The sequence below is a fragment of the Poecilia latipinna genome, unplaced genomic scaffold (genome assembly GCF_001443285.1).
Source record: "Poecilia latipinna isolate Pla-1442-1.1 unplaced genomic scaffold, P_latipinna-1.0 Scaffold133, whole genome shotgun sequence".
Classification (NCBI taxonomy): Eukaryota; Metazoa; Chordata; class Actinopteri; order Cyprinodontiformes; family Poeciliidae; genus Poecilia; species Poecilia latipinna.
The window spans coordinates 111,648-138,939 of NW_015112749.1; the positions used below are offsets into that span (position 1 = coordinate 111,648).

The 27,292-nt window shown below is 40.4% G+C and overlaps 1 protein-coding gene across 7 annotated transcripts in view; it reads left to right on the plus strand.

Annotated features, from left to right (window-relative positions):
• The window catches only part of bsnb (bassoon (presynaptic cytomatrix protein) b), a 92,415-nt gene that overhangs the window by 55,713 nt on the left and 9,410 nt on the right, over positions 1-27,292 (plus strand). For 2 of the 7 annotated variants that reach the window (XM_015028696.1, XM_015028694.1), the window contains exons 4-7: positions 12,748-13,533; positions 15,665-21,940; positions 23,783-25,859; positions 26,242-27,095. In XM_015028696.1, coding sequence (XP_014884182.1) covers positions 12,748-13,533; positions 15,665-21,940; positions 23,783-25,859; positions 26,242-27,095 — 9,993 coding nt within the window. The remainder of the gene's footprint in view (positions 1-12,747; positions 13,534-15,664; positions 21,941-23,782; positions 25,860-26,241; positions 27,096-27,292) is intronic. The other 5 variants (XM_015028697.1, XM_015028698.1, XM_015028699.1 and 2 more) reach the window with 5 other exon arrangements.

A 27,292-nucleotide genomic window follows, 5' to 3' on the forward strand; every position in this document is an offset into this window, starting at 1 on the left:
CATGCAAGAGGACTGCCAATGGCTTGTGGCAAACTGCTAGCAGAACTTCATCAAAAATTGCATCAATTGGCACCTTTTGCACACATTACATGCATTGTTCTAAAGTGTGCTAGAACAAAACACATCATTGGAATTCACCATTGCACAGTTTTATCAGCAGTATTTGCTTCTTATTAGAAAAGGTTAAAAAACGAAAACATTGGGTGCCACACCTTGGGGCGTCGCCCGCCGATCTGACTCTGCCAGTCTGTGTTTGATAGGAAATTATGGAAGCTTATTTTTACACAAGCATCTTATGTGGTTTTATGTGCTTTTTTTCCTTTGTTTTTATAATTATCTCTTAATTTGCAATACCTCAATAAAATCTCACTAAACGGCATTGAGGTTTTGTAGTTTTAGCAAGACAAAATGCGGAAAAGATCAAAGGGGATGAATATTTTTCTAACACACCATATTTTGAAATATTCACCATGTTTTTATTGGTTGTAAATTTACAAAACACTGAATGCAACCTCTCCACTTTCTGTTTTTAGGTATATGTATATATACACCCATGTGGTGTGGAATCATATTTTTCTCTCCTGCAACGATGCATTTCTGGGCCAAAAACACATTGGGATATTTTCCTCCTCACCAAAACTCATACCTGTTTGGTGTCACACCCATGTGCAAGTAGTTAATAATTCACACTGACCCTCTGCTCCCCTGACCTTCACTTGTTACAAATTAATTATAACCTCCTTCGTTGTATGCCTCATTAATCTCTGTGAGGGACATAACTCGCAGGATTAAAATGATGATTTCTGCCTTTGGCGTTGCAAAGGACCGTTGCGCTCCTTTGAATTATGCTTTGTCGCTCCTTTAAAGGTTGTGGACGTGGCATCAGGTTTTGTTTTTGCCGTGTCCAAAATGATTTATATTCAGGCAACAGGATGACCAAAGCTGTGTTGATGGGATAGATAACTGGGCTGTTGTATTTTTGCAGCTAAGTAGTGTAAGGAGAACAGACAAAATAAATTTGGCTCTAGAGGATGACATATGATGTATGACTGTGCTGCTGCACATGATTTATTATGACTGTGCATACTGTAACTGTCATGGTCCCACAACTCCTGTTTTATTTTTAATATGACAACCTCAGTTGTAACTTATGTGTGTACAGAAAATGTTGCACCTCACTCCGACCAACATTTTATTCATAGACATTCGGCATCATAACATTTAAATGCACTATTGTGTCAATGATTGGCTGCCTCAAACTGAAAGGACCGTCCTCTTTCCTGCAGGTAATGATCACCTAAAATACAACATCTCAATGAGATATGTGACTGCTTTTAATGATGGCTGACATTTCTTGCTCACAGCTTGTTGTCAGGTCCTGGCAGAGGCACCATGTGGAGAACTGACTCTCGCTGTGAGCTGACTGACTGTATGAGGGCAAAAACTGAGACTGTGAAGCTTACACACAAGTGCTGCTACATGAGTTCTTTGACTTTTTGGGCTAGAAAATATAAATATGTTTGTATGTATTAAAAGTAAATTTGGGCAGTGGTATGAAGAATGCAAACTAAAATTGATTTTGAAAGTAAAAAAGTTTGACTTTAAGGATGCAGTGTTTGGTTTATAGGTCTTGGGGTTCATGTTGATGTGTGTGTGAGAGAGCATGTGTGTACACTCCCAAAGACTGTAAGTCTCTTTGTGAATGAACTCTCTGACTCCCTCCATGGGCAGGAAGTGGTAAAGCTTGTTTCACTTGTCACTTGCAATCTGTGCACTTTTTTGGAGATATTTCTGTGTTTGTTCCTTGAAGTTGAAGAAAATGGTTCTCAATTTCGGCTAATAGCCAGCATTTTTAGTTGAAGTTTTAATGAAACACCAAAAATGACAGAATGATTTTCACTTCTGTAATTTGATGGCAAAGGGTAGATTTAGATCTGTAATTCGAACAAGAATTGTTTCAGTAAATACATTCAAAAGCTGTAACTCATATTTTGTAGATACATTACATATAGTTATTATTTCAAGTGTTTATTTCGGTAAATTTTAACAATTCAGGCTTACAGCTAATGAAAAGCAAATATTCTAGAAAAAGGAGAACATTGTATAAGGTCATTAAAATAAGTTTTTTAAAATACAGAAATGTTGGCCAATGGTAGAAGTATGTCCTTGTACTACATAGTATATGCAAACAATACTTGGTTGAGGCTCCTTTTGCATAATTTACTGGATCAATGCTGCAAGATGGAGGTGATCAGCCTGTGGCTCTGCTGATGTGTTAAATAAGATGAGGTTGATTTAGTAGCGACCTGAAGCCTGATGTGTCATCTGGCTCTTGAGAGGTCAGCTTGATACATTAAAGCAGGTATTAGTTTGTGGCAGTGTTGGCAGATGAAAAGTGCAACGTAGCATCTCCATAAAGGTTTACAGCAGAAGGAAACATGAAGGTCCAGACAATCTCCTGGCAGATAACTGATAAATGCACTGATTTTGGATTTGATAAAACACAGTGGCAAATTCATTGTGAAAACTTTACATTAAACCTCAAGCTGCTCGGCTTCTGTACCTCTTAACTTTTCTTATGGACTCCGACACCTTGATTTTTAAGTGAAATGCAAACTTAACTTTCATCTAAAAGAGGACTATGGATCACTGAGCAACAGTCCAGAGGTCGTCACATCCAGGCCTGGAGATCTGGTGTCCTGCAACTATTACATGTGTCTTTGCTTCAATACACATTAGTTAAGTAATCAGTTCATTGGCAGGACTGTGGATAACTTGATTCCATTCAGCCATTTGATTCTGGTGTGTTGGACCAGGGTCACATCTAAAATTTGCAGGATGCCCTGCACACTTTTTGAATCTTTCCTAAACTTTTGGATGAACTATGGATCACAATTCTCTCAAGGCTCCAATTCCCCCATTATTTCTGCACTTTTCTCTACCACACTTTTTCTTTCCATTCAGTCTTTCATTAATATGCTTGTACACATCACTCTGGAAACAGCCAGCTTATTTAACTTTTTTTTTTCATCTAACCTTCTTGTGGAAGTCATTGGTCATTCCTGTGACTGCATAGACCATTTGAATTCTGTTTTAAACCTTTGATTCCCAGAGTCTTTTGGATCAGTGCCATTGCCCTAAACAAAGGGGGCTTTTGGTAAATGCCTTCTTTATTAGTCTTATTTAATACACTTATTTCCTGAGAAATTAAAGTTTTCAAAATTAGCAAAAATAATTGCATGATATACATAAGTCTGTCTGAACACAAGTTTCACTTTTAAAACCAAATTATTGAATAAATGAACCTTTCAGTATTTCTCAGATTTGCTGAGATGTACCTGTATTCCAGATATTTCTGACTAAAGTTGTAAAAATAAAACAATTATTTAGAGATTTAATATATTGATCTAATTAGTTATGTGTGATATATACATGTAATTTCACACATGAATATGTAATCTAAGATGTATTACACCAAGTGATGGGACAGCGTCTTAGTGGAAACCGTCCTAGCATAGGTTTTTTCTAGTTGCCGTATCATACTAGATACCTGCTTTCATAAAGATAAACTGGTACACCTGCATTTATTGCTGAAAGTTAAAAATGCATGTAAAAATGAAATAGTTTTGAAACAAGACATGGAAACAAATATATGCATAATACCACAACTAAATAAATGGAAACAAAATGCAAATCTAAAATGATTTACTTTAGAAGTAATGTCTCATTATTTCTACTTTTTAAAATATTGACTATAGAAGAGAAACTGTTTAAAGAAAGCTTTTACAAATCCAATCAGAGAGAAAGAAATATGTACATTAATGTGGTAACCGGTTTATAGTAACTCTTTTGGTATCCTTTTAAAGGATTATCTGCCTTAACTTGCCTCCATAGTCCTTGCAGGATTTGATTTTATGACCCATGACTTTGTGGTTTTCTTTTGCTTTTACTGCTTTGTCAGTATTTTCAGGGAGTAGGAAGCCATCATTTTCTATTCTATACATTTTTTCATTGTTTCTTCTTTTGGTTTAGAGTGAGAGAGAGAAGAGAGAGAGAAAAAACTGCCTTTAAAACTTGCATCAGTCAAAACTGAAATTGATTTAGCTGTATTGTAAATCTCATTCAAATGAAACATTTTAAAGGGATTTGCGTCAGAAAATAATAGGCATTTGGTCAGGTTTTTAGAACAATGACTATGTTGTGATACTATTGCTGAAATAATTTGTGACTATAATATTAATTAAGGTTAAGATGCCTTTTCTGGACGTCCATGATCACTGTGTCCCTCAATCTTCCTGAGCTTAAGCCTTTCAGCTACCAAACATCTGCACCAGGTCTGATGGAAAATTAGAGTCCATCCAACTGCAACTGTCCATCCAACTGATGTATTGCATCCACATGATGCAATGCTTCATAGGGATGCAGATGTCCATCATGTATTGGACAGTCGTTTATGTGGCTTCATCACATAGCAAATGTGGAATTAAATCGCTTTCCCTGTAGAGAACATGTAATCGCAGCACAGTGACATGGTTGATATCCCTGTTAGGTCTTGTGTTCAAATCCCAGACCGGCGTCTTTCTCCTTAGGTATGGGTGTGTGCATGCATGGTTGTTTGTCCTTGTCTGTCCCCTTGTTGCCCTGCGATGGACTGGCGACCTGACAGGGTGTTTCCCCATCAGAAGCCCTCATGACCCCACAAGGAATAAGCATGTTGGATAATCGATGGATGGTTCAACTTTAAGGTATTGCTAATAGCTGCATTGCGACTAGATGCTGAGATGCCACTAGCAACAATGGAGCAGCTGCCCATTGGGGTGCACTTCAAAGAGCATGTTTAAGTCAAATGAACTGTAATAAAAGGAAAGTGCTTGCTGAGAAATACTGCTGCTCTAATAGGCAGGCTTGCAATGACAAGTACATTTTGTACTTTTGTTTACTTTAAATATAAAGTTTGAGGAAATTTTAAAGCCTACACCTAACATTGGTAATTAGAATGCGCTTCTTGTTGTATTGTTGAGCTATGATATAGAGTCTATATGGAAAATAAAAGCAAGTCAGTGTTTCACCAGGATATGTGAGATCAGGGAACTCTCTACTGTTGGGTGATATAAACTTACTAAAGATTCCTGCTGGATAGATCCTGAAATTGTGCCCTTGCCACGTTCTACTAATGGCAGCAAAAGCACTTGGGATTTATTGGCAATGAAGTACACTGAGCGCATCTGCAGCACCCGGATTGTTTTCTCTTTGGAGTTTCTTCCTCTCTGTCTCTGCTCTATCTCCTGACAAAAAAAGTTGTTTCCTTGCAGACTTTCTCTTATACAGGTAGAACACATACACATATTCATCTCAAGAAAAAGCAAGAAACTAGAAAATGGTGACATGCAAAATGTTAGAGTTTAACAACTTGCTAATGAAGCATTTTCCTCTGCTGGTTTGAAATTCAGGAAGTTGAGCTATAAATGTGGTTAAATCCTCCCTGTAATGTGCCCCAGTCTTGCTAGCAGTCAGACACACTCGTGTGAGACTTGATGTCTGTTTTTGTAAAACTGTATTAACTTTTTTTTTATATATATATATCTGCAGTTTGAAGCATCTATGCTGTTTGTGGTTGATCACTTACAGAAAACTAAATAGCACCTAAACTGGAATTTAGCTTCTCCTTATTTTGGTTTCATTTATTTAGCTCCTATTATGTTTGTTTTTGTTTTATTCAACATTAATAAAGCTGCCAATAAATCACAATTTTTGAACAGGTAGTTTCTTTTGATCTTTTGATACAATGCATTAAAAACTGATTTATAGCCCTTTTACTTTCCTCTCACGTTGCTACCTTACAACTGCAAATGTTAATGTATTTTATTGTCATAGACCAATAAAGACATGGTGCATGATTTCAAAGTGTTTTATGAAGCCCTCAGAGCTTGATTTATTACAAAAAAATTAATGACCAAGCAGCATCATGAAGACCAAGGCTTACAGTATAGGTCAGGGATGTTTAAAGCAGGATTAGGTTATAAAAGAATGTTTCAAGGTTTGTACGTATCACAGTGTTCATTCAATCTAATCTAATATGGCACATTTGCAAACTTCTCCATCTTCCTAACCTGACAGGCTGGGTGCAGAGAGCATTAATCAGAAAGGTCTACGGTACCTGTGCTCAGGTGGGAGGATCTGCTGATGGGACACCTATCAGTCGCACACTTCACAGATCATACATTACATGTCACAATTTTTAGATTTCAATTTTTAGAAAATGCTATAAAACCATGGGTCCTTTCCCTTTCACTTTGCAGTTAGGTGATTATTGTCTACGGCTTTAAATCCCTTTAAAATCCCTTTTCTTTGTAGTTGTAACGTGAGGCGACTGAAACTCTGCCAGTACAAGCTATAAAACTCAGTGTAGGCATATGGGATCCATACTTTACTTGCCGATCACCTCCGCAGACACATGTTTAAGTCAGATGTGCACTCAAGCTCAAATCAGCACACTCAGCAGACCAACAGACATTGTACGTGTGAGCGGCGCTGTAATATCTCAGCAGGCTCCTGTTAGAGTGAGATCAATCTGTGAAATGGGGTCAATCTCTCCGACCTTTACCCGTTAGTCACTCACAGTGTTCAATCTCTCCTTATTTTAAAAGTGAAAGGGCAGCGTCTCGGGCTGCGAGCCATCTGGATGGAGCATTACTACAAAAATGTCCAGGGTATTCACCTTATATCATGACCAAGCCAGCATCACACTCTGATTGCTCTTCCAACTTCAGTCATGGAGCTGAATTGATATTTTACATTACATCGAATGCAACAAAAGGCTTTCTCCTCAGCTGCTTTGTTCTCGGAGACTGAAACTCTGCCAGTACCTTGATGGTGCTGGGGGTTATTTTCTGTGTTATTGATGTGTTTTCTCCTGGAGAAAGGTACAAGCCAATTCCTGCTGGTTTTCTCAGGAATTACACACGGGGCAATGTAAGCTCCACAGACTGCATCTAAGAAAAACAAACAGATAAAGCCCTATCAAAGAAAACAACCCCTGGGTGTCTTATTGTAGGAAGAGGTTATTTGTAAATGCGTCTTAAGGGTTGTAAACCTGCATCTCAGTCTGTGTGCACTCAGATTTGTAAGTGCATGTGTTTTGTAGGATTTGTCTTTGGATTAAGCTAAGACATTTGCAACCTGATAGAATGATTGGCAAAACCTGTTTTTTGAAACAAGGTTTAAACAAACAGGAAATGAATAGGAGCAACGTTACATTTGGCAAAAATCACATTTGGCACATAATTTGAGAAAAAAATAAATCTTCTGCACCTCCTCCCAGTTCTGCTATTGCTGTCCACCACTCCCAACCAAAAACAACCTATTATAGCCAGATAGACGGTCTTAGTGCTGCCAATCAATCTCATGTTCTCGCTGCTAAATGTGCTAATGGCGGAGAAATAAGTTTCAGTTTCAGGAAAATGATTTATCTGCTGTGTTGGGGGGGCCACGCTAACTAGCCTGAGCATTCACAACAGGTTCTGATAGCAGAGAGGAATGGGGAAAGGCAGGGAATGAGCAGCATCTTACAAGACTGTGATTTACAGCGCTAAAACCCACCTTCTAGCTCTGGTTGTTTCTATTTAGCATCGGGAGTAGGCAGAGGAGCTTGACATTTTCTCAGATTATCTGTCTCATACCATACTGTCATGACATAGTGATAGTTTTAACAAACATGTAATTTTTTTTTTTTTTTATAAAAGTTCAATACTGCAGTTTTAATGCACCTGACAATTCGTGTTTAACGTCTTTCCGGCACACCCACCAAAAAAACCAAAAAAAAAACAAACACTGCATTTTGTCATCACTTCTTTCTGCGTTATCCATCAGATGACTGTTAAGGAATTCACCAGTAACAACATTTTAACAACACAGCACACGTTTCCCAGCCGATGCCTGTAATGGACTTTGGATACGCAAAGTGGACTCAAAAATGGAATCTATGGCCACATATTAGTTGGTCGAACAATCATCCACTCCCACACGTTGTAATCACCTCTCTTCTAAAGAGAATTAACGAAGGCATGCTGTATGTGTAAGTACCTGCGATATCTTCTTCATCCCAGAGACCGCGCTTTCACTGGCAGGGCTTTATCAATCACTCAATCAGTCCGCATTTATAGAGCACTTTCCATAAATAGCTTAGACAACAGAAAGTGCCAAATAGAACATAAAACCAGAAGGCAGTAAAAAATAACAACAAACCAAACTAACAGAAAATAAATATTGAGCTTGCAAAGACAAACCATAAATGATATTATAACAGATATTATTTAAGTAAATAAATATATAAATAAGCAGTTTATTTAAACTTATATGTTGATACTTTAATAAAAAAAAGATCACAACAATAAAAAATGTAAATGTAAATTATTGTTAAATAAAATTAAGAATAAATGATTTTAATTACTAATATTCTCCTGGGGTATGGCTGAATACATACAAGAGACTGATTTCAAGGTACCAAAAAAGCATCAATTATTACATACTTATTATATTTTTAGATGTAATAATGTATAGTTGCTGCTATGATTGGTGCTGTATAAAGATGTTGTCTGTAAAATGTATATAGTGTTATTGAGAGCACAGCCACATACATTTATATACTAATGATGATGAATTAAATAACTTCTTTCTGATTAAGATTTCCAGAAAAGTCTATAATTAAATGTTACTTCTGTCAAATGCAGTTAAATTAAAATTTTTATTGTCAGGCAGAAACAGTAGTTCATTTTAAAAGATTTATTTCCTACAGATGCACACAGTAATGGAAGACTAAAGCAAAATATGTAATAAACACAAGCTGGGTTTAGTAGACATATTTGAATATACATACTTATTTTGCAAAATATTATCGCTTTTTTCTGCTTTTACGAAATAAGAGACAAGTTAGAGGAACCATTACATGGGGATAGACAACCCACCTGTTTCTAAATGATACCTCACTTCAAAACAAACAATTTTGGACAATTTTTATGTGACTCTAACACATAGCAAAAGTAGAGTTAGATCAGGTTCCCTGTAGAAAATAAAATAAAATAAACATCCAGTTTAAAGAAGCCTTTCTATATCATTCAGGACATTTTGTTATTTGTTTCAAACGTTTGGCTACAGTTTGATTTAGGCCGAGTGAAATATTGGAAATTACATCATTTGCTCTGTTTTCAGAGAACACCGAAAGACCATCTCGGAAGCAACAGAGTCTTCATCTTATGCAGACACGATTTTCTCTTCACTGTGTGGGTTGAGGTGGGAAGCACTGCCCACATAGCTTACTGCTGTACAAGCTAAAGCACTCTACATGAATAATTTGATACTTGCAGCTTCGTTTTGGCCTTGGTTCTCTCTCTCTTACCCACGCAATCGTGTTATGCTGATTCAGGAGCAAATAGGGGAGTTTGGCATTAGCCAACATGGCAGGAAGAAAGCTGTTCTATCGGAAAGGAAGTTAGGATTGCATGGTGGTATTTTAATTGGACATTGATTCAACAATGGAAATTTGAATTTATTCTTCATAGAAACTTCAAACCTGGTTTGTGATGGCCATAAAGTGAGAATACATGGTAAATTTTGGCGTGCATCTTCAGTAAATGTCTGCTGGTCCCATAGTGAACTTGCTGTCCACAAACACAGTCGCTGGTCATGAAAGAACCAGAACAGATGGCTGCTTCTGAGAGAGCTGCACCTGTTTATATTTAGCTTCTCAGTAGAGCACTTGAGAGATATGAAAACAAAGCAAAGCTGTCAGTTTGGCAAACCAATGGCTGCATCCACGCCTCATGGTCTCACTTGAGACAACAGATTTCTGATGGATTTGGACACAGTTAGATTTTATCTTGTACGAAAAATCGTCAGTAAAAATAGCATTCATATGTAAAGGTTCCAGTGTGGGGGCTTTGTCTTCGCTGCAATGCTTCATGATTTGTTTTGAAAGGTTACTGAACTTGAACTCATTATCTTGTCAAACTAAGAAGCTGAAATTATAAGTAAAGCACTCCCTCACTGTCACGCTCAGCTTTAACAAGTCTTCAAGATTCTTACATTTAATCTTTGTTTGAAATTTAAAAAAAATATGATGGATTGGTTCATTCTTTGTTTTGCTGCACCATCAAATGTGAAATGCATGTTCTCATAATATGCAAGGTTTAAATGACATCATTACTAAAGGAAGGTGCTGCATAATTTGTCACTCACATTGCATAATAGCCCTAATTGAGTTTTTATGAGGTGCTATATTTGCTGTGTCAGTGCCTCTGCAAAGAGTGGTCTGGTATTCTATCAATCACATCCTACTTGTGGTCCAGATTGTATAATAATTTCCTTCTTATGAACTCTGAACGTGTTTTAACTGGCAGAGCAGAGTCTGACTATTGTCACCAATACCAAAATGTGTCACCAGGTGCAACATTTTTGGATCTGCAGACATTAATATCTGCGACCAGTAGAGAAAAAAAATTAAACATATAAAAAGCTATCCATATATCCACTACACTCATCTTAATATTTGATGCTGTTCATAAATGTCTTGTAATATTTAATACCATATGCACTGAGATTCAGAATCTGTACAAATGCCAAAATCTAAATGCTAAAAAGAAAATTGTTTGTAATTGCATTGTTGATGATAAAATCATATAACATGTGTACATCACTCTCAGTAAATGACACTCTCCTTTTCCTCTTTGCTCCATCTAGTGATAAATTTAACAATTATATTTATATATAAAACATATTTTCATAAAAGTTACTGCAGCTTTAAAGGTCGAGATGGTTCTGAAATAATTCACAATGGTGTAATTTGTTTTACATCACAACAGTCTGACATTTTAACAGGGGTGTGTTGACTTTGTCTTTGTCCTACATCCTTACTTCTAAACCCTTGAGGTTTATCTACCACCTCTCACATCATCTTGTATCTGATAAGACTTGGTCGAAATGTACTGTCATGTTCACCGTTCCTCGGGGACAAAGAGACAAATTATGTTGGACAAGGATTTCAGAAAAAGGAGGAAGTCCCTCTGACTTATGTCTCTATTTTGGTTCAGGATGTGGTGGACTGTCCTACCATAAACTCTTTGTAGCTGCTGAATCTCGACACTAAGATTTCTGTTGTGATGTTAGGATGATCCATGCTCACTCTTTGGTTGAATGAATGTAACGTTAAAGTATTTTAAAACCAGTAATTTATGTTCTGCTTTCTTTGGTGCCTTGGATCTTTGCACTGATGTAAAGATGTTCTCCGATTCAGTCCCCGAACACCTGAATTGTTTTTATTTAATAGATTTGACAGAGCCTGTTGTTAAATCTTCCGTATTTATGCCTTTGAAATGTGACAGCAATAAAATACATGATTTATTGGGCAGATGGTAATCAGCAGTCGAGGTGTTTATGAGGTTATTTGTTTTGTTGAACGAGTCTGTGACACGAAAACACTCCGTCTTCAGGCCTGAGGCACAGATGATTATCATTAATGAAGGGCTGTGTTACTAACATGGCACCATTGCTCGCAATAGAACCGTTTTATTCCAGCGAGCGTTTTCATCGATCTGTTGCATTGACCTGAAATTGAATCTGCTTATGTTAATATCCTACTGTTGATGGGTTTTGTTCTGGATTTTTAGCAGTGTCAGAATACATAACCATGGCCCAATGTAAGACTGTGAGGGTGAATGTGAAGGGCAAATCCCTGCTTCAAGAAGCAGGAGACTTTGCTGTGAGCTCTATCAAAGGTCTAGTGATTGTTGCACCTCTTTACAGACACGATCATCTGTATTCACACTGTGCTCTTTTTCTGTGTACCCTCTTTGAGAGTGCTTAATGTTGTCAAAAGATTAAGTCTTCTTCAAGAGATGAAAGGCCTTGTTTGGACAGGCTTTCCAGTACTCAGTTGTTCAGAGTGGGTCCTACTGAGTGCTTGGCACTGCATGATCACCTATAAAGCAACAGCATTAGCATTTAATTTACCAAACTAGCAATTCTGCGCTCTTGTACCAACCAGTCTCCATAAAAATCCAACTCAAAGGCAACAGGTAGGTTTTTATCCTCATTTTAAAGAAACTCAACGTTTCAATTGTTTTGCAGTTTTCTGGAAGTTTCTTTATGATTTGTGGAGCATACCAACTGAATTCTGCTTCTCCGTCTTTGGTTCTGGTTCTGGAGATGTCGAGCAGTCTAGAACAATTTGTTTTAAACATCTGCTCAGTGCTTGAAAGGTCACTTAATGGTAGAGCGGTGTATCATCTACATAGGTATTGGTAACTACTATTGTAGTAGGAGGGGTTCAGGATTGAACTTTGAGGTACCCCAATTCTGTACGCTCTGATGAGAAGTTGCCTATTGGCATGAAGAAGTCACTGTTCTTTAGGTAAGAGTTGCTCCAGTCAAGTACTGTACCAGAGAGTACAAACGTCTATGTGAACATTGTTTAAACTAGTGCAGAAGGTAGGAGTTCATCCTATTCGTCCTGTTGGGCTTTGGAGTCTTTGGACTTGATAAAGGGTTATATACAAATGCAGGCCATTTACCATTTTACAGCTGCACTTTAATCACAGTATTCTCTGCCAATAACATACTTAGTCAGCTGAACGGAGCTTCACTGTCCTTGAAGTCCCCATAGACATAGATTCTTATAATTTAAGTTTATAACTTAAACAATTTTTTTTTTCGTTGTGACTTTGCTGATTCCTGCCTTCTGTTCTTGTTTTTCAGAAGAAAGAATGGCTCTGCTTAAACTGCCAAACACAGCGGGCTCTGTCAGGAAGTTTGGGAGATATTCCACCTCCTGCAGCCCCTTCCATGGGATCTCCTCGGGCACCTTCTCCATTCAAACAGCAAACACCTCAGCAGAAAGCACCCAGTCAAGGTTCAGGGCCTAGGATTACAGGTCCTCAACAACAGAAACCTACAGGTCCCCAAGTAAGTGGCCCTCCCTCTAATGTGAAACAGGCTGGGCCTGCTCCTCAATCAAAAGGGCTCAGCCAAACCTCCCCTCAAACCAAGGGTTCTGCTCAGCCACCCTCCCAAGCTAAGAGTCAAACACAGCCTTCCTCTCAAAGTAAAGGACCTGCTCAAATTAAAGGTCCTGCCCAGTCACATGCTCAAAATAAGGCCCCTGCACAGCCTGCTAACCAAGTGAAGGGCCCAAGTCAGGCAAAAGGGCCGACTCAGACAAAAGGATCTGTTCAGCCCTCTGCTCAGACTAAGGGCCCTTCTCATCCTTCTGGTGCCAAGGCTGCACCTAGCTCTAATAAATCTGCTCCTAACCATAACAAGGTTTCCACACCTGCAAAACCAGTTCCTACTCAGTCTAAACCCACAGGTAACAACCAGACCCGCAAACAACAGACCCCACAAAGCCAGGAGAAGATGAAAGTTGCATCTAAATCTCTAAAAGAAGATGCCAAAGTCTTACCCAAGAAGGCTTTGTCAGAGACTGTGACTTCCCCACACGAGATCAAGATAACTGAGGAAGAAAAGAAGTCAAGACACCACGAAGTGAGCTACCTGCAACCTCCTCGCCTTCACCTATTACTCCTGTTACTTGATTCACCATTTTATTTTGCTTTGCTCCATTTAAATGACTGGAAACATTTTTTTTAAATCATAATGTTTATTTTTTATATACATTATTTTTGAGCTCATCAGAACTATTTTATTTTTATTTTAAACACTTTTTATCACAAACATTATTCTTGCTGTACCATCATCATTTTTGGTCAAGGAAAATTTATTCAAATTGCAATATTTATATGCAAGACAATTAAATGTAAAAATGTAGGTAGCGAGATAAAAAAGCTAATGCAATACATCCAAAGTATAATGGTGAAATGTATGCATCACATAAAACAAAAAAATGTTAAAAGGTACAGTTAACACAAATGAAGAGCAAGTAAAAGTACAAAACTAAAAGGATGAAATAATGGTTGACTTTTATGAAGTAAACAATAATGATTTCAGTGATAACTTAAAAGAACTAACAGTTTGTATACATCTTAATTATTCAGTAAAGTGACTCCAGAGCTGAGGGACATAGACAGTTTGCCTCCCCTTGTTTAGTTCGGGTCCCCAAAAACTGCGAGGAAGAGTGTCTAATGGTAAAAGGAGTGTAGATAGTTCATACCTGACACACTAACTTTGACAGGTGTGTCAGCATTCAGCACCTTATAGACCAATAACATGACTTTAAATTTTATAGTGACACAAACAGGAACGGATATAATATGTCTTGTACTTTACAAGACTCATGTAGTAGACTTTTTTATGAACTGTTGCCACTTTATTGATTTTTATGAAGACTAGTAAAGACACCATTACAATAACCTTCAGAAAATAAATCATGCACCAATTTATCTGTGTGTATGAAACACTTTATTCTGGCAAAGAGCATGCAAAAGTATCTTGCATGCTCTTTGGTCCTCATTATGTCAAGATTAATCTTGAATTTTGAGATCTGAATAAAGGCATTCTCTGTTAAGTTGGATACATTATTGATACATTGATTCAATAACTGTAATGGATTGCAATCACATGGTGAAAACGAAAGACATGAGTATGCATACATATGGTTAAAAATGCTGTAATACTTCAAATACTGAACAAAAAGGAACATACACTATGTTTATGGTCCTTAGATTTATAATAGCCAAAGTGTATCAGTTTTTACTTTAATTAATTACTTTTAATTTTGGCCATAACCATAAATAATAATAATCAGATGTTGTAGTTTATCATAACATAAATCAAACTTTTAACCAAACCCAATCCCACTGATACAGATGTCTTGGACATTCTAACTTTCTCATTATTACGATCATCTTTTTTTTAAACAGTCATCATCACAATCAACATCAAAACCATCTGCTTTTTTGTGCTTTTAATTTTTTTATTATTGCCTTAAAGGCAAATTTTCATTTCTTGTCCACTTAACCATTTCTTTGTTTTGTTTTTGAAAACCTTTTTGTTCTTTTGTTAAACAAATCACAAGCTTTTGTGTAATGTGACACTTTGTGATGACATTTTAAGCATTCCGAGCATGTTCCTTATTCTTCAATGGGTCGAAGAATGCAATGGAGAATGCGACAAAGATGGCAAACAAGCATGTAACCAAATGACATTTGTCTGTAGATGTTTGTATGTCCAACTGTTTGTTATATTCACTCTCTGTCAATGTCAATTTTTCCATCTGTGTGCACAATACACTGAAGGATAAACTCAATCCGAATTAATGGAATATGATCCTAATTGTGTAGTGAAAGTTATTCTTATCCAGGTAATTTAATATCATTTGTTCATGTTTTTTTATTATTATTATTATTTGAACATTCTAATGTTACAAAAGTTAATATTTGGTTTGATTTTATCCTAAAGTGTTAAAATACCTTGTTAATTATTTCCAATGTAATTATTCTCTAATATCTTACTATTAGAGACTATTTCATCTGTAATAATTGCAAATAAATTGTGTTACCTACAATCACCTGACAATATGCATAAAAATGTCAATGCTGATGAACTGGATGAAATAGTGCGACATGAAATGTGCAGTGAAGCTTGTAATGTACCTTGTATGAGTAATTATGAAGGCCTTTTCTAGAGTCTAACATCCCTATGTTCTCTCTTTCTTTAGGACTCCAATAAATCAAGTACGCAGAGCTTAAGTGACACTGGATACTCTTCAGATGGGATCTCCAGCTCACAAGGGGAGATTACAGGTCAGATCCGGGAAGAGGGAATCAAGCTTAATGAAAGAGGTGCTTCCATCCCTTCAGACATCAACAAATTAGAGAGCTCTATGAAACCTCTGCTCGAATCAAAGTCTGCCTCAGACCCAAAGCATAGACCACATTCACTTTCTGTGGGGCAAGAACGAGACTACAATCCTGATGAAGAAGCAGGAAGGGATGAATCAGAAGATGACCTCAGTTGTAAACTTCGCCATGATTATGTGGAAGACAGCAGTGAAAGTGGTCTCTCGCCATTGCCAATAAGACAAAAGAAGTCCCATAAAGACTTAACAGATGAAGAATACATGAGGAGGCAGATTATGGAGATGAGTGCTGATGAAGAAGAATTAGAAGAATATGGAAACCAGAAAACCAAGAAGACTCATAAAACCAGTGGAGAGTCGGGCAAAGAGAGAAGGCGACTCTCTCATCAGTCAAATAGTTTTGAAGAAGACAAAAAAGTATCTGAGGGTGCTTACAAGGCAAATGAAGAGGAAGATGTTGTTATGGCTGGAGGACTTCGGCGTTTTAAAACGATTGAGTTGAATAATACCAACAGCTACAACCGAGACATTGAGCTCAGTAATGAACATGACCTTCGAGAGCCAGAACTCGAAATGGAAAGTCTGACTGGTTCACCAGAGGAGCGATCTAAGGGCGATTATTCATCCACCCTACCGGCCACGACTCCCAGCTACACTTCTGGAACATCACCCACATCGGTATCATCTATGGAGGATGACAGTGACAGCAGTCCTAGTAGAAGAGCACGACTTGAAGAGGCAAAGCAGCAAAGGAAAGCTCGACATCGGTCTCATGGGCCTCTCCTCCCTACAATTGAAGACTCCTCTGAGGAGGATGAGCTCAGAGAAGAAGAAGAACTACTAAGAGAACAGGAGCAGATGAGAGATCTGGAGCAACAGAGGATTCGAAGTACTGCTCGGAAAACAAAAAGAGATAAAGAAGAACTTCGGGCACAAAGGCGCAGAGAACGATCCAAAACTCCCCCCAGTAATCTTTCCCCTATTGAGGATGCATCACCAACAGAGGAGCTGAGACAGGCTGCAGAGATGGAGGAGCTTCATAGATCATCATGCTCTGAATACTCACCTTCTATGGACTCAGAAGCAGAAGGTTTTGAGATGATAGGTGGAAAGCTTTACAAATCAGGAAATGAATTTAATCTTCCAACCTACACATCACTCTATTCACCAACAGAAAAGACATCAGCAATGTTGCCATCTGATAAAACCTTAAAAAGTGCAGAAGAGGTATATGAAGAGATGATGAGGAAAGCACAACTCATGCAGAAGCAGGGTCAAAAAGGTGCCTCTCAGCCAGACAGTGGCCATCATCTTGATGCTGGAACCTCCCTAACCCCTGGCTCTAGCCCAACTCAAGTAACTGCACCCATGTCCTTCTCCACATCAGGCAGCATGCACGCTGCACAGCATTTATCAAAAGAAACACAAAACAGAATGATGACACAGAGTGCCAAAATTGAAGGAGTTGTTGGAGTTGCCACTACCAAAGCTCAAATTAGTCAGGCAGCCTCAGCTCGGCAGGCAGGAAATGCAGTGCCTGTTAGCAACAGAGCAGGCCCCCAGAGGTCAACACAAGCAACACCCGACCCTGGATCATCATCTTTGACCTCCAAAGTCTTTTCAATGTTCAAAGGACCTAGTCCTCCAGTCTCACCCACTACTTCTCCAACAAAAAGTCCAACACATTCACCATCTGTTCGACCCACAAGTGGTAGTGGCAGGCAGCTACCATCTTTGCCTTCTGGAGCAACAACAGCTCCAGTATCCCATACTGGAGCACCTCAAAGGACAATGTCACCTCGTCTTGTACGACAGCAGTCATCCCAAGATTCACCCGTGATGGTCATAACACTAGGCTCTGAAAAGTCAAGCCCTGCCAAGCCAATTACTGTAAACTCATCCACTTCCCCCTTGTCCTCACCAACACAGGGCAGTTGTAAAACCTTATATAGCTCACAGCCCCCTTCAACAAGTTCGCCAACATCACCTCAAATGCATTCCTCTCAGCAGCTAAAACATTCTTCACAAATGGGGCACAATATTGAAAAAGTAAATGTTGGTATCAGTGCAGGAGCGACAAGTACACAAACTCGTGCTTCAAAGGTTGTGGGACAAAGTCAAACACAGCAAAGCACAAATGTTGTAGATCTGAGAGCTCCAATGAGACCAGCTCCAATTATTATGACAGATCAAGGAATGGATCTCACATCACTTGCTTCTGACACAAGAAGATATTCATTAGGAGCAGAGCAGTCATCGAGTAGACACACAGCAGTGCAGCCTCTTATTATGAACCTCAATGCACAAGAGCAACCACATGTTTCTGTTTCAACTCCAACAACAGTAAGTGTCACAGTTGCTGTGTCAACCTTCATGTCTCAACCCAAACAACCTGTCATATATGGAGACCCATTGCAGAACCGTGTGGATCTGGGTCAGGGTGTTGGATCAGCTGTTTGTTTAACCCAAAGCAAAGTCCCAATTACTGATCCAACTATACCCAAAATTGATGCCTGTCTGGAAAATCTTGGCATACAACAACAGCAACTGCAGTTACAACAGCAGAAGCTCCTGCAGCAGCAACAACTTCTTGAACAGCAGCTTCAGCAGCACCAGCAGCAGTCTTCTTTTGCTCGTTATAATTTAGCCAATCAGGTACAGCCACTGCTGATGAAAAAAGACCTTGTAGTGAGTCAGACAAGCACTGGTCAGCCTGTGGTGACTGCTAATGCCATTCCTAGAGTGTCTCCTCTCGCTCCTCCATCAGCATCTGTGGCCCTTACTTCTAATGTACCCCTCGAAATGTATGGCGGAGTTGCCTTAGAGCTGAAAAATAAGCCAACTGTTATAAACTTGTCAACAGGAAAACCCCATGTTATGATGGTACAACTTGATGAGAATAACACATCCAAAAGTGGCACCGTGACTCAGCTGGTAAAAAGAGAAGAGCATCCCCCTGCACCACCACCTCCTCCTCAGGTTTTGGATCTAACTGGACAGCTTAAACAAGAAAACCAAGTGGCTTGTTGTGATGTTGTTTACAAATTGCCCTTTGCTGGTACCTGTTCAGGGACATTCTCTCAGAAGCCTGCTACAGTGTCCTCAGATAAAAGTCCCACCACCGAAAAGTCTCAAGCAGCCCACCCTCCTCAGCCACCCCAATTTAGTGTTAGCCAGCAACAACAGCCACAACTGCAGCCTCAAATTACACAAGGACTTCCTGACGAACACAAACTATATCCACCACCTATAGCTTCTGCAGGGAGATTACAGCCTTCTATGTCTGATACTAATCTGCCTTCAATGAGTGATGCTGGGTCCTATCAGAATCCTCTCCAGGGTGGACTGGCTGTAGATCTCAGTAGTATGAATCAAGGTTATGATGGTGGATACCTTGGCATGGGAGCACAGTATGGATCTTACACAGATTTGCGTCATCAGGGAGATTTTACAGGCCCTTCATTACCCCTTCGTCGGTATGGCTCCATGTCAAATATCAACTCTGATTACACCAGTGCTTCACGTGATATTACAGGCTCACAGGATTCCAATCTGGCTCAGTATAGTGCAACTACTGCTAGGGAGATAAGTCGTATGTGTGCAGCCCTTAACACTGTCGACCAGTTTGGAAGCCGTTTTGGAAATAACCCTGAATTGGCAGCATATGGTGCTGGAAGAGGTGGGCCTTTAGCCAGATTAAATCTTCAACAAAGCCTAGCATCAATAAGGGCAAATTTGCTTTATGGTCCAGATAGTAGACAAGCTGTGAATGGCCAAGCTCTAACAAATTTAATCAATGCGAGGCAAGCAAGTATACGAGCCTTATACCCTACTGCTATGAGAGGTGGTGATGGCATGATATATTCCACCATAAACACTCCCATAGCTTCCACCTTACCAATTACTACACAGCCTGCCCCAGTAATTCGTCCCATGCCCCGAGGAATTTACAGACCCTACCCTGCAGGTGTAACTGCTGTACCTTTGGCTAGTCTTACCAGATTGCCTCAGTTGACTCCCAGAATGCCTCTTTCCACACAAGGAGCATATTCCTATCCTTCTCCAAACCAGTATCCTTTGTCTGTCACACCAACAGGAAGTGGTGTTGTAATAAGCAGCTCTCACCAAGAAATTCCAGTATACCTTGGGAAGCCGTCAACAACAATATCTGGACCAACAGCTGCCACCATTCCCCCGACACCACCTGCAGCGCACTCAGGAACACAAAGCGTACCTGGAGCTGGTATACAAGCCACAGCAGAACAACAAATCGACAGATCTCAATTTACTTCACAAAGTATTGCATCTCTCTCTCAAGTTCAAGGCCAACCTTCATCTGCCCAACAAGTGCAGGCTCAAATGCAACCGCAACAGTTACCTGCACAGACAGAACCTTTATCTTTGACTCAAACCCAACCTCAAACACAACCCGCCAGTCAGCCTCAACCAGTAGTTCTCTCTCAGGGACAGACACAAGCTGAAAGTACCCAGGCATCAAGTTCCAAACTGTCCCCTCCCATTGATGCACAAAAGAACAAGGAAGATGAGAAACTCAATCAGCAACAAGAACAACTTCTGCAGCTAGAGAGAGAACGGGTTGAATTAGAAAAACTGAGGCAATTGCGCCTTCAAGAGGAGCTAGAGAGAGATCGTATGGAGCTTCAGCGTCACAGAGAAAAAGAACAACTTCTTGTTCAACGTGAGATCCAAGAACTGCAGACAATAAAACAGCAAGTCCTACAACAACAGCAAGCCGAGAGGGAGACACAACTTATAATGCAAAGAGAGCAGCTGGCCCAGCAAAGAATGCAGCTTGAGCAAATTCAGACCCTGCAGCAGCAGCTTCAGCAGCAACTGGAGGAGCAGAAAAGGCAAAAAACAGCAGCAGTTGAAGCAGCAGCAGCGGCTGCAGCTGCTGAGGTGGCTGCTGCATCAGCTGCAGCAGTGGCTGCAGCAACATCAGCCCAGAGTGCCATCCAAGGAGTAGTTGTTGGAGCAGGGGCCCCTCAAGGATTTATAATCTGTGATCAGACTGGTAGAGTCCTTCAGCAAGATGGGCAAAGTGTGCAATTTTGGCAGGATGGACAAGTTGTCCAAGCAGTAGTGGCTGCTCGACCCATTCATAGCTCCACCTCTGAAATGTCTTTGAGAAGCAGTGACAAGCAGGGTGATTCCAAGACTATGAAAAAGCAGAATTCCATGCCTCGGCTGAGGGATGGTTCAGAGGAGGACTCTGTCAAAAGAATTACAGACAGCTGTGTGCAAACAGATGATGAGGATGGTGAAGAAAGGTACATGAATAGGCGTAGGAGAACAAGACGAATTGCAGACTGCAGTGTACAGACTGATGAGGAAGACCAGGGAGAATGGGACCAACAACCAGTAAGGCGCAGACGGTCTCGTGTGTCCAAGCACTCTGAATCTAGTGGTGAGGCAAAATCTGATGGCTCTTCCAAGGTAATTTCAGCAAGTATAGCTATTCAGACCACTAATGACTCATCATGTCAAACAGAGTCAGACCTACTTGGCAGAGTTTCACCTGCAATCCACATTACTATGGCAGAGACCTCAAAAGTTGACCTACTGCATTATATAGCAGCTCCAGAAAGAACTCACAAAGGTGAGAGTTTAGCATGCCAGACAGAACCAGAATCACATTCTCAGGGAGTAGTAGCCCCTCAGCTGAGTGTCCCTACAACTATTAGTCCATACTCTACAAGTCTCCATATAGTAGGTGGAAATACATCTGACACAGCCTCTCCCAGACTCCAAGGAGTAGCTAAGTTTGAAAGGAGGAAACCAGATCCTCTGGAAATAGGCTATCATCATCAACATAATGAGTCTTCATCTCGCCAACCCCCAAAATCTCCCCAAGTACTGTACTCCCCAGTTTCTCCATTGTCTCCTCATCGGATGTTGGAGACAACTTTTGCCTCTCAGGAGAAGCTTAACAAGGCCCATGTTACACCCCAGCAGAAATCCTTCACTGCTGAATCTCCACGCCATCAGACGCTGCCAAGGCCCATTAAAAGTGTACAACGCTCCATGTCAGATCCAAAACCTCTCAGCCCAACATCAGAGGATCCCACAAAGAATCGGTTCTCCCCCTATCATCAAGTGCTGTCCAATAGCCAGGTACAGTATTTTTTTTTTTTTGTCTGTCTGAGAAGAAGTATACATTCCAGGACAGAGATCCTCAAATCCAGGCCTTGAGGGTCAGTATCCTGAAGGCTTTAGATGTGTCTCTGCTTCAACATATCAGAGTCAAATACTTGGGTCATTAGCAGGATCCTGGACAGATTGACTACATACCTCGCAGGTAATTGAGTCATTTGACTGAGATGTGTTGAATCAGGGATACATCTGAAAGTTGCAGGACCCTGGCCATCAAGGCCTGGATTTGAGGATTCCTGTTTTAGAATAATGTATATACAAATGTTTTTTTTGTTTGTTTGTTTTTTGTGTGGATGAGTTAAATTAAGACTTATATTGAGATTTATAGGAGAAACAGAAATATATTAAGGCTCCAATACATAAATAGCTGTAGGTATGCCTCAAGAACTCACCCCTTTCACATTTTTTTCCCATTTTGACCCAAAACTTTAATGTATTTCATTAGAAAAGACCAGTAAGATAAACAAATTTGATAAATTAAGCTAAATACAGTACATTTCATTTGCAACACAATAAACAGCAAGTGTAACTTTTCCCCCCACTTTGTGATGTTCCGTCCTATAAAATTGCTTTAAAAGACATTCTAGTTTGTGAAAGTAGCATTAAAAAATGGGAATATGGCGTAAGAATAACCCATCTTCCCATGGGGTACAGTACTCTGTAAATTTATTTTTACAATTTAACTGTGTAAAGATAAATGGGAAAACATACAACTTAAATGGCTTTCTACTTCATATAGATTAATTAATGTATTCATACCAGATCTGGCGTATTAGAAAGGAGGAAACAGAATGTTCTCACATGAGCATCTGGCCATGCCGTTAAAGCCTCTCTGCTGTATCTCCTCCCTCATTTTCCCTCTATACTTTCTCAGTCTGTTTCTCTCTCACACACTGTGTTCATGCAGTGCCTTCTATATCTGGAAAACCCCTAAAGTGCTGCCAAGAGGACACATAATGTGAAGAAATCCTGGTGCTGCTTTGCTCTCTGTGTGATTGTTAGCAGCTGGGCAAAGTCAATTAATACTGCTTTGCACTTAGACTGAAATTAGTCTTCACATTTGTACTTACAATCTGGACTCTTAGTATTTAATACAAGGCTCATTTGGAGAATGCTTGATAAAATCATCATGGATCTACCTAACATTGATATTTTGTAAGTAATACAATACCATATATTTCTTTTGGATTACTATATTTTCATATTGATTGTTTGATTAATTCTTGCCTGCATGTAGTTTTCAAATATTTATGTAGCAGACTAAATACTAAGGATATTTAATCACAAGACCAGTGGGGAAATTAACCGATAGAATAAAATCTTAGGAGAATGATTTTTTTTTTGTCATGTACATGTTAATTTGACAGATTTCTTGGGCTTCAGTTAACACTTTCCAAACTGCTCAGATGTAGTATTATGAAAATAGCTTATTTTTATAGGAGAATTAGCTTTATAGAATATATCATATTATTGTGATTGAATTTGCTTTTACTTTTAAATGTGGAGTTCAACTGATTTACATTTACAATAAAGATAAAATGCAGCGGATATAAATTAAAAGCATTACAGAGTAATTTCATCTTATTTTGAACAATAATAAATTGTATTAGAAATATCGATGCATTGGACATTTAACAGCAAGTATTTTTGACAACACTGCAGACTGATTTTTATTTGTCTTTGAGATACAGAGTGTGCTGGTCCTCTCCAAATATCAGTTAAATAGTAAGACATTTGATTTACATAAATGCATTGTTGTTTGTAGCTGAGTGTTTGCTGTTGTGTTTCTGGCTCTCATGGCAGATGGCCTCCCTGCAGCAGCAGCAGAACTCTCTGATGAGGAAAGTAAAGAGGACTCTTCCCAGCCCCCCTCCAGAGGAAGCACCGCTCCCCATTGTTACTCCAGCACAAATGTACAGCTCCCCTGGCATGCCTCAGAGGGTGCTTCCAAGACCAGCCCAAGGAGTCACCAAGGCGGGTCTGTTAAGCGAATTAAAAGCAGTGGAGCAAGAGTCATCAAAGCTACGTAAACAGCAGGCTGAGCTGGAGGAAGAAGAAAAAGAGATTGATGCCAAGCTGCGGTATTTGGAACTGGGCATCACTCAGCGTAAGGAGACCATGGTGAAGGATAGGGAGAGGAGAGAGTTAGCCTATCTGCGATGTATGGGTGATCCTCGAGACTACATGTCAGACAGTGAGCTCAATAACCTCAGGATGGGTGCGGGAACTGGAACATATGATGCTAATGGTTTACTGACAAGACCGAGTACTGCACCACTGAGTCAGTTTACTAATGACCTCAATGCAACATCCCAGTATCCCTCAACCTCATCTTATATGCCCTACCCATACCCTCAAACTCAACCATCTACACATCAGCCTGGTTCTACTTACCAGCCAATAGGTTTCCAAACTCCTCAATACCCTTCATCTTCTGCACCTCAGCCTGGAACATTCCAGCCTCATCCTCCAACAGTCCCTGGGTACCAGAACCAGGGAACTTATTCCTCCCGCATGTATGGCCAGTCCTCCTATCAAACTGACTTCACCATGCAGCAGCATGGTCACCAGGGCTTTCATTCACCTGGTCAGCCTATGCCAGGACAAAGCCTTCCTTATCCTAGTCACAGTTCCTACCAGCCTGGCCTCGCCTACCAGCCGCAAGCAGAAATTCTTACTGTCCATCAAAGACCGCGGCAAACTTCTTTGGCTGAACTTGAACAAAAACTCCCTACAAATTATGAAGTCATTAGCAACCCAGCAGTCTCAGTGGCCACTTCTGCTCCAGATACCAACTTTGGACCAGCTTACAGTAATGCATATGGACAATACCGCCCCCCTGAGCCTGGGCTAACTCACTCTGTGGACAGTCCCACCTCTGCATACACTTCAGATGGTCTTTACACATCCAACCTGGAGCAGAATATTCCAAGGAATTATGTGATGATTGATGACATCAGTGAGTTGACAAAAGACAACACTGGTCAGCCCACTGACGCTCTGGGTCATCCTGTGGGAGGGCGGTATCGCAGTGAGAATGGCTCTGCACGAGCAACTGGATATGAGGAGCCTGTTGATGCTTATGGAAGACCTGCAGGACCAGCTGGTTACCAAAGCACAGTGGACAGTCGGACCAGCACCACAGTGAGTGGAGGCTCATCTTACTACTATGATGATTATAAGCATTCTTCTCGCTCTGGTGGCCACAAAATTTCCTCCAAAAATCTTGCTCCTGCTGTAGTCTCCTCTAAACGAAGTAAGCACAGAAAACAGGGAATGGAGCAGAAGATTTCTAAATTCTCACCTATTGAGGAAGCTAGGGATGTGGAGTCAGACCTTGCTTCTTACACAATGACAACATCAACTGCAGGCACCTGTCCAGTAGGGTCAAGATCAAAGAAGCTTCAAGATGACGTCGCCTACGGCATGAAGAAAAATGCATATGATCAACAGAAATATTATGGCACGAGTCATGAGGGTCTTGAAGAGGATGACCGCATGTACAGCTCCGGAAGGTCCAGATCTACAGGATACGGTATGGATAAGATTTCTTCCAGAGACACCACAGGCCACCGCAGCAAATCCTACGAGAGAGATGCTATGGAGCGATCTCACCGAAGTAGCCGCAGTGGACGTCCTCCGATGCGAACTCAGAATTCAGAAGAGGAGAGCCCACTTAGTCCTGTAGGGAAGCCTGTAGGTATGGGAAGAAGTTCTGCCATGTCAGAGGCCCACGATGTGAGAAACCAGTACGGTTCCAGCCATTCGCTGCCGGATGTGCAAGATCACCACAAGAAGGACCTTCCCAGAAGTCACGTCTATAAACCAGATGATCCTTACCTCGTAGACGACATGCACTGTGCTGTTTCTGATAGCGAAGGTAACTGGTGCTGAATTAATTTTTCTGTGATATATATATATATTTTTTTACCACCCTTCAGGTGTGATGAAAAGACTGCATGTGAACTCTGAAGGAGAACTCCATTCTTTTTTGTTCTCTTGTCTCTTTCTTGTCTTATTCATATGAAAAGCCAAAGTATTTTGAACATAAGTTTTGCGTGCATGGCTTTTAAGTTTTTGGTGAGTTGTGGTCTTTGCTTTTTTTCTTTTTTTTTTCTGTTTTTATATTTTAATTTTTTGTTGGAATCTGCATGGCTCTGGACTGTGGAGCATGTTTTCTCACTTCCACATGAATCTGCATGCTACTCCACTCCCCATATTAGAGCAATTAATTGATAATATGTGTATTGCTTTTCAAAAAGCCTATCATTTGGGTCAAGAGGAGACTGATTGGTTTGAGAAACCACGGGAGGCCCGCTCTGATCGCTCAAGACATCATGGGAGTGGAGGTCACTCTTCCACAGGAAGACGTAGTAAACATACTTACCATGACTATGATGAGCCTCCAGAGGAATACAGTCAACAGGATGAGTACAACCAGCGTCACCCTTCCTCTTCGTCACGGGACCACCGCCATCACGGCAGCAGCTCTGGCAGACACACTTCCTCTCGTCACTCCTCAGAGGACCCCAAGTCTTCACGCTCTTCCAGGACACACCCCAAAGACCCATCTGGTCGCACTGATAGCAGGACCTCCTCATCCACACAAAGAAGGAGCGGTACAGACTCTCGGTCTGCCCACGGTAGCCCACGCAACTCAGGAGACTTCTCTCGTGAGCCGGTCCCTGGTCATCACCATGGCACTGGGGGTCGGAGTCAGAGATCTCAAGGTGACCGCACAATGGGCAGGAGACAAGACCCTTCTAAGCCACAGAACCAGCAGCCACCCCAGGGCCACGCAGGGCAGCAGCGATCAGGAGGTCAGGGGCAGACTGGAAGACATTCGGGTTCTGAACAACTTGATGGTAGCCAGCAGGCTCAGCAGCAGCAGCAGCATCAACAGCAGCATCAACAACAGAGTGTGCAACAACAGCAGCAGCCGCCACAGCACAGTCAGACTCCACAGAGTAGCCAGCCAGTTACGAACACTGGAAGTGGACCAGCACAACAGCAGCAGCAGCAGCAGCAGCAGCAGCAGCAAGCCAAACCTGGGCAGGTTGCATCACAGGGACGCCAACCAGGAGTGGGGTCTGCAGCAGGGCAGCCAGCAACAGTGGTAAGTAGGTCCGGTTTTACTTTACCTGCTTCGATTAATTTGCTTCTTTTGTTGTGATATTTTTTCAGGAACAGCTTTGGAAAACATTACGACCATTGCAAAAAAAAAAAAAAAAAAAAAAAAAAAAAAAGAGTTTAAATTTTCGAGGCTGGGTTTTTTTTANAAGAAAAACTTTTATTTTTTTTGTTTTTTTTCTG